Consider the following 7,132-nt stretch of genomic DNA (forward strand, 5'->3'; position numbering starts at 1 on the left):
CCAAAATATAGCGATTTTAATATAGATGAATTTTTAATTTTTTATTTTGTCGTTTGAGTGTGACGTTGTTTTGTTCGTCGTCTTAGTCTGATATTGTTTGACTTTACGTCTTGATACAATGTTTATTTGGTTCATATTAAAATATCAACTTCAATCAATTAAAAATTCACTCAATGACTTAGGCGTCAACATTACAGATCCGTATGCATGAGTACTCTGATCATTTTGATTTTATCATATTATTTGTATGCATTTTATGTTGTATGCTACTCCCATCGTCCCTTATTATATGCCCCTCTAACCAATTTCACATAAATTAATAAAAATTGTTAATATGTCTATTTTATGTACGAATATTACTAAATTGTCATTTGTTTATATGTGTATTTAATTTGACTTTTCATATTGTAATACAAGTTGATAGTATTAATTAGGGTTATGTTTGAAGGAAAAAAATGCACGTAGTAATTTATATAAGGACAATTTTTTTTTTGAAAATGTGCTTATAATTAGAGACGGAAAGAGTATTGAATTGAATATTGTGTGTTTCTTTGCAATTTCACACTATTTGTTTATTAGCAAAATAATTTTGTGTTAAATATGTTTTTAGTCCCTACAAAATTAATGGTAATTTTAGTTTATTTACAATATTGTAGTTTGTAAGTATAGACCTTATTTTGAAAACTTTTTACAAAATTGATACTTTTAGTCCTCAAAAATAGTCCCTATAAAGTTCAAATAGAGACTAAAAGTGAATAAGCTTTTTGTAGGGGTTAAACTTGAAAGTTTGTAATTTTATAGGGACTAAAAAAATATTTAACCCTAATTTTTTTAATAGTAAATGTTACTCCCTCCGTTTCAAAATGAGTGTCGTTTTAGCCAATTGCACACAGATTAAGGAATGAAATGAAATAATCATTAGACATAACACTTTTACTAAACTGCCTTTACTTTATGAGAAAAAAGACAAACTTAAAGTTGAATTGAAAATTGTGTGAGAAAAAAGTTGGAGAGAGTAAAGTTGGAAAAAAAAAATAAAGTTGTATTGGAAATGTAAAGTGACATTCATTTTAAAACAATTTTTTTTTGCTAAAACGACACTCATTTTGAAACGGAGGGAGTAATATTTTTCTCATTGCCCAAATTTGAACTTGTCAATTACTTTAATCTCAAACCACTTGAGCTACCATCCAGCCCCCACCCCTAATTCGTGATCAATTTGATTAGAGTTTTTATAGAACTAGTATTTGACTTTATGTATTCAATGCAATGAAAATTGAATCACTAGGACATTCGTTAAAAACACTTTTTAATTGAATATTTTACATGAAAAAAAGAAAAAAAATACTTTATCTACCCTCCATATTCCTATAAAATCGCATAATTAATTTCAGAAATACACACCTTGAAGACAAACAAATTATTATTTATAATTTTTCTGAAAATGTACATTCCAAATATTTTAGCACAAAATTATTTAGGAGGACATGAGATGAGATGAAAGTTGCTAAAAAGCCCCTTAAATTGCTTACAAATTTTATGTATTTGAATGTTGAATGAATTTGAGTGTTGAATGTGTTGTGTTTGAATGCAATGTATCACATGTCCCTTATGTTCCCTTGGTATGTCCCCCAATCCAGGACCAAGGATCCCTTCCTAAGTCCCAAAAAATAGTGATCGTAGCTTAATTTCTGGATTTTGGAGGGGGCTGTGAGCAATTAGGGTCTTTTGAGCAAATATCGATGAGATTAAGCAGAGGTGGCATGGCATGCATGTGAAACTGCTGCTTGTGTTTTCACTGTCAAAACCAAACCAACCAACCAATGTCTTAAATCACCATAAGAGAAAACATGAAACAATTCCTCCTTGGGACTTACCATGCATGCATTGCTGCTATATGTGTCACGTGAATATATATCATATCAGTGATATCACCCATTTCCAATGTCTCTGTGATCAAAACCATCATCACCAATGCTTTTATCTGACAAGTCATGCACGCTTAAAACCATCTATAAAAAGATAACCTCAATTTCACTGATTGTAGAGAAGAAAACAGCTTCAAGAGGTATAATCATAAGACAATGGAGAGGATAAATCACTTGTCCTGTTTTTCTTGCTTCTCATTGCTTTTTCCTCGCGTAGTATTAATTTGAATGAATGAAATTGCAGAAGTGGCGATGCATGCAGAAGCAAGAATGTGTGAGTCACAGAGCCATGGATTCAAAGGTGCATGTGTAGGTGACCACAACTGTGCACTTGTTTGCAGAAACGAAGGGTTCTCCGGTGGCAGATGCCAGGGCTTGCGCCATCGTTGCTTTTGCACCAGGCTTTGTTGAATGAATGGCTTTGCAATGCCACATGCTACTAAGACAAATAAATTTATGTAGACACTTGTTTTGGTATAATTGAAGCTTTTCTTTGAGAAGTGGAGGATCTTGTGATATATTTTCTGGCTTCATTCAAAGTTTTAATGAATTTATTCAGCTCAAGATCATTGGTTTACTCGAAAATATGCAAGTGGATCAAAAACATTCTTATATGACCATATTATCTCTTGAACTTCTTATTGCAAGGATTAATTTTTCTGAAGCAGAATTCTCTTGAACTTCACGTAATTATTCAGTTTTATGTTTTAAGAACAGTATGGTGATCGATTTGAACCATGGAGTCACTAGTTAAAATTACACTCACCTCCCCCTTAGGCTTGCTTAAATGATATAGAGACTCCCTCTAGTTTATTACTAGATACGTACACCAAAATCTCAACTGTTTAATTTATTTGATCGTACATCCAAAATAAAAATTGGAATATTATTAGAACATGGCTCACTCTTTCCCCTTCCTCAGCGTAATTTCTTTGCAAACTGTAGAAGTTGTGATTCCATTTCTTCTCCAATTGGAATATTATTGGATGAAAATCACGTGAATTTATTGTACTATTTTAAGCAGAAAAGAAACACACAAGACAGAGCACCGCGAGCACCAACTTGAGTTGACAAGATTTTTTGCAACAGCAGTGATCACCCAGGTATGGCCTGCGTTTTTCGCATCGACCACATGCATAACCTTCCAAACTACAAGCTTTAAAACAACTTTCATCACTTAAACAAATTCCATTATACCGACGACTCCTTGTAAAACAACTCTCAACTCGAAAATGGAGTGGAGTAAATGGAGCAAAGTTAAACTCCTCGGCTTGTACCGACATCTCTGCATTTATTCATCGATCAGTCATTAATATGATTAACAAAAATACAACTTACTAGCAAATTTGATTAACTACGTATCAATTATTCCAAAATGCACTTAAGACTTACTAGAAGCAAGGAGAATAAACAAAATGAATAAAACCCCAAAGCGTGTCTTGTTCATGATTACCACATAATACAGTCTTCACTCAAATTTGTATTATTAACCTGTGAATACTCGGGATGTTCGCGGTGTGGTTTGATTCAGTTTTGAGGGTAAAAGTCATCCGAGCCGTAGAATAAAAAAACATGCGGTTTGGTTTGGTTTGGTTGACTTTAAAAATAAAATCCGAACCAAACCAATCCAAATCAATATGGTTTGGGTTGGTGCAGTTTTTTGTAGACTATAATTTTTTTTGTTTCCAACATTAAAATCAAGTTAAAAAGTTGAAACACAGCATATTTTCAGCAATGTTTTAAATTTCATCAAATATTACGATTTCATTTTCGTTTTACAATGTTTTCAACAACATATACCAAGTAAAAATATGGACAAAACGTAATCTTATTTTGTAAGAAATGCAAAAGACTAAGATTTTTTCATTCTCTAAAATTTCAAGTAGCACATAAATACGTTTTTTAAATAAAAAACAAAGAAGGAATCTAACAAGAGAAAAAATATGTCATTTTATAAAAGTTTCCATTGAATTTCTATGAGTATTGGTCTAAGTGAGATATGTTTAATTAACATTTTTCTTATGTTGCGGTTTGGTTCGGTTGGTAAAATGAAAACCACAAATCAAACCAAACCATGCGGTTGAGCAAGAAAATGATCCGATTACATCCAAACAAAATGCGGTTTTTTGTTTGGGTTGGTTCAATTTACGATTTTTCTATTGGATTGGTTCGATTTTGAACACCCCTAGTAAATATTATCTCGCATCATGTTATCTTTTTATAAGAGGTGGAGGATGTAATTTTTTTTATTTTTTATTTTGAAAACTTGGCGTTTAACTACATTTTGGAGTTCATGTTCCTTAGTTTATGGCATTAGTTACAATTAATTTTAGTAGAACTTATGTTTGGCTCATGGAACACCCAAAATAATCTGCAACTCTTCCACATCACATCTTGCTAACACTCCACAAACATAAGAATAAGGAAAATGTTAGCATCACATCCTCTAACACACTATTTTGACACTTAGATAATTTTTTTTATGAGGTTTATGATGGATCACCTATAATATTGGTTTTTTTTTTGTCAAGTAGCCTAGTGGCTAGAGTTCACACATATAAATGTGGAGAAGTGGGGTATCCGGGGTTCGAACCTCGGCTCCTGCATATAATATGCAATATCCCTACCAACTGAGCTAAGCTCACGGGGATATCTATAATATTGGTTTACTTTGCAATATTTGAAGTTTAAATTAACGGAATAGAAGTGCATTTAAAGTATCTAAACATAAGAATAATTAGTGATGAAACCAAAATAAAACTAGAAAATTAGTTAAGAGATTAAACATTTAATTTAGCCAAATAATATTAATGTTGCTTTCAACTTAACAATCTTTAAAAAAAAAATTAACAAATAAAAATGAACGCACGTGTAGATTCTATATTTCTCAGATGTTACCAAAGTGCAAATCTACGTGTAGTTTTCAAAATTTATGGTTTTTCATTTTTAAACTCTCCACCTCTACAAATACAGAGTGGCCAACCCAAGTTTGTTTATTAACTGGGTTATATATACAATTAAAGATCGTAGCAAGGGTAATTATGAACAAGGCACACTTTGGATTTTCTTCATTTTGGTCATCCCTTCTTGTTTCTTGCAAGTGACCTTATTATGTATGATATTATGATATTACAATCTTTTAAATAGCGGTCATAGCTACTCTCACATTAAGGATTTTGCGAGTTCTTCCATCATTGATGTTGCGTTGCTGATAATGATCGTTGCGGTATGAGTTAATCGCAACCATGTATAAATTTTATTAATTTATTTATACTATCATGTAATGTATAATAATTTAATTTCTAATTGTTTCTTCATGATTTCATAACTATAATTGAATTTTATAACCATGATTTCATAACCATGTATTAATTGAATTTTATATTGAATTTACTTTGTTTCTTGATCCACAACAAATTAACCACTAATTAATTTAGGTTTTAATATTTTTAGAAGAGACAAGAGCATAAAAAAAAAAAAAAACAAATGAGTCAATCAATTTGTTTCCTAGGCTAACATTTCATCACATCGGTTTTGTGATTTTTGTTCATTATGCGAAAACAGAGAAAAACAATATCTATACTTTTTTGTGGCGGCAGTTTTCACTGTAGATTTTTTAGAACCTTGTTACAATATATACAATCATTAATGCATATGCATCTTAAAGACCTTTCTAGTATGTTTAGTTAACAGACCAAATTTTTCTCAAAAAATAGTTAACAGACCAATTTGAAGAGGAACGAAAGTGGCTATTTATTCTTATATTTTTGGGCAAATTCTATGGTACACCTAATACATTTGAGTGTATCGGTATAGTCACTCTTTAAATTAATGGTTAAATGAGTTGTTTTTTTGAAGAAAAATATTATTTTCTATCATTTATATTTATAATAACTAAATCTTATTCATCAAAAGTGTTAACGAAATAATTTTATTTTATTTTTTTTTAATTTTTAGCACTCAATATTGATTATATTTTACGATAATATGTAAAAAAAATACTATGATTCTTATAAACAATAAACTGATGTTTTTTTCTTGTGAAATGATGTTCTATAAAATATAAATATTGATAAAAGCTATTTATTTCATAAAAAATGATCGTTAATTTATAAAATTATGAAAAAAGAGTACCGGTACACCTCATTTTGTGAGTGTACCGTAGAAGTTCCCATATTTTTGGAGTATATGCAAGATGGTATTGAAAAGTTGCAAATTATTTTGGGAGTCCCATGAGCCAAACATGAGCTCTACTAAATTAGTGTAACTAATGTCATAACCGAATGAACATAAACTCCAAAATGAACTTAAATGGCATGTTTTCAACAACAACAAAAAATGTTTCCTATACCCTCCACCTCTATAAGTATATAATCCGATGCATGTTTGTTTATTAACAGGTAATATATATCTAGGTGAAGATTGTAATAAATAAGTGGTAATAATCATGAACAAAGCTCGCTTTGGATTTTTCTTCATTCTACTTATTCTTCTTACTTTTGGTAAGTCTTACAAGTTCATATTCATGAAACTATTTAATTAAGCTATATTTTTGTTAATCATATTAATGACTGGTCGATGCAGAGATGGTGGTACAAACCGAAGGACGAAAGCATTGTAGGGAAAAGAGTCGTCTGTTTGAAGAGTTGTGTTTCAATAGTGAAGATTGCGCTAACACTTGTCGCTATGAAGGTTTTCATCTAGGTGGTAAATGTTGGGGATTGTTTAGAACCTGCTACTGCAAAAAAAAATGTCGGTAACATAAGTTGCTGCTCACACGTACTCCGGATGGTGTTTCTCTTATTGTTATGTTTTATTTGGTTGAAACAATATGAATTTTAAGTTTTAACCAATAAAAATATATTGAAAAGTGTGTATGTGTTGGTAGTACCACTCTTATACTTCTTCCTTCAATTGTCTATTTAGCGATTTTTCTTTGTCTCAAAATAATTGACATTTTAAAATATCAATATACTCTGCATTTATTATTTCTCTATTACTATTATACCTTTATTTTTCTTTTGCCATTATTATACCTTTATTTGATAAATAAATATATCATTCTCACTTGATATGGGCGAAGAAAGAGGTTAAGAGATTGGTAGTAATTAGTAAATGTGCTAAACGTCATTCATTTTTAAACAAAGAGATTAAGAGAGATAGTGTAAAGAGTTTGGTAGAAATGGTATAGTCTCATGCTTTAA

General features: G+C 30.6%; 1 protein-coding gene and 2 long non-coding RNA genes across 3 annotated transcripts; 2 read left to right on the top strand and 1 right to left on the bottom strand.

Annotated features, from left to right (window-relative positions):
- Positions 1–1,674: 1,674 nt before the first annotated feature.
- LOC25489886 (defensin-like protein 1) lies at positions 1,675–2,564 on the top strand. Its single transcript, XM_013606169.3, has 2 exons — positions 1,675–2,068; positions 2,173–2,564. The coding sequence occupies exons 1-2, from the start codon at positions 1,975–1,977 to the stop codon at positions 2,337–2,339; spliced, it is 261 nt and encodes an 86-aa protein (XP_013461623.2). The 5' UTR covers positions 1,675–1,974; the 3' UTR covers positions 2,340–2,564.
- A 152-nt stretch (positions 2,565–2,716) lies between these two features.
- Positions 2,717–4,101, bottom strand: LOC25489887 (uncharacterized). The gene is made up of 2 exons (XR_003010291.2): positions 3,321–4,101; positions 2,717–3,213 (listed from the first exon to the last, which is right to left on the bottom strand). It is a non-coding gene; the product is annotated as an uncharacterized lncRNA (long non-coding RNA).
- Positions 4,102–6,326: 2,225 nt separating this feature from the next.
- Positions 6,327–6,924, top strand: LOC120579740 (uncharacterized). Its single transcript, XR_005645481.1, has 2 exons — positions 6,327–6,430; positions 6,513–6,924. It is a non-coding gene; the product is annotated as an uncharacterized lncRNA (long non-coding RNA).
- The last annotated feature ends 208 nt before the right edge of the window (positions 6,925–7,132 follow it).

The sequence above is a fragment of the Medicago truncatula genome, chromosome 3 (assembly GCF_003473485.1).
Source record: "Medicago truncatula cultivar Jemalong A17 chromosome 3, MtrunA17r5.0-ANR, whole genome shotgun sequence".
Lineage (NCBI taxonomy): Eukaryota > Viridiplantae > Streptophyta > Magnoliopsida > Fabales > Fabaceae > Medicago > Medicago truncatula.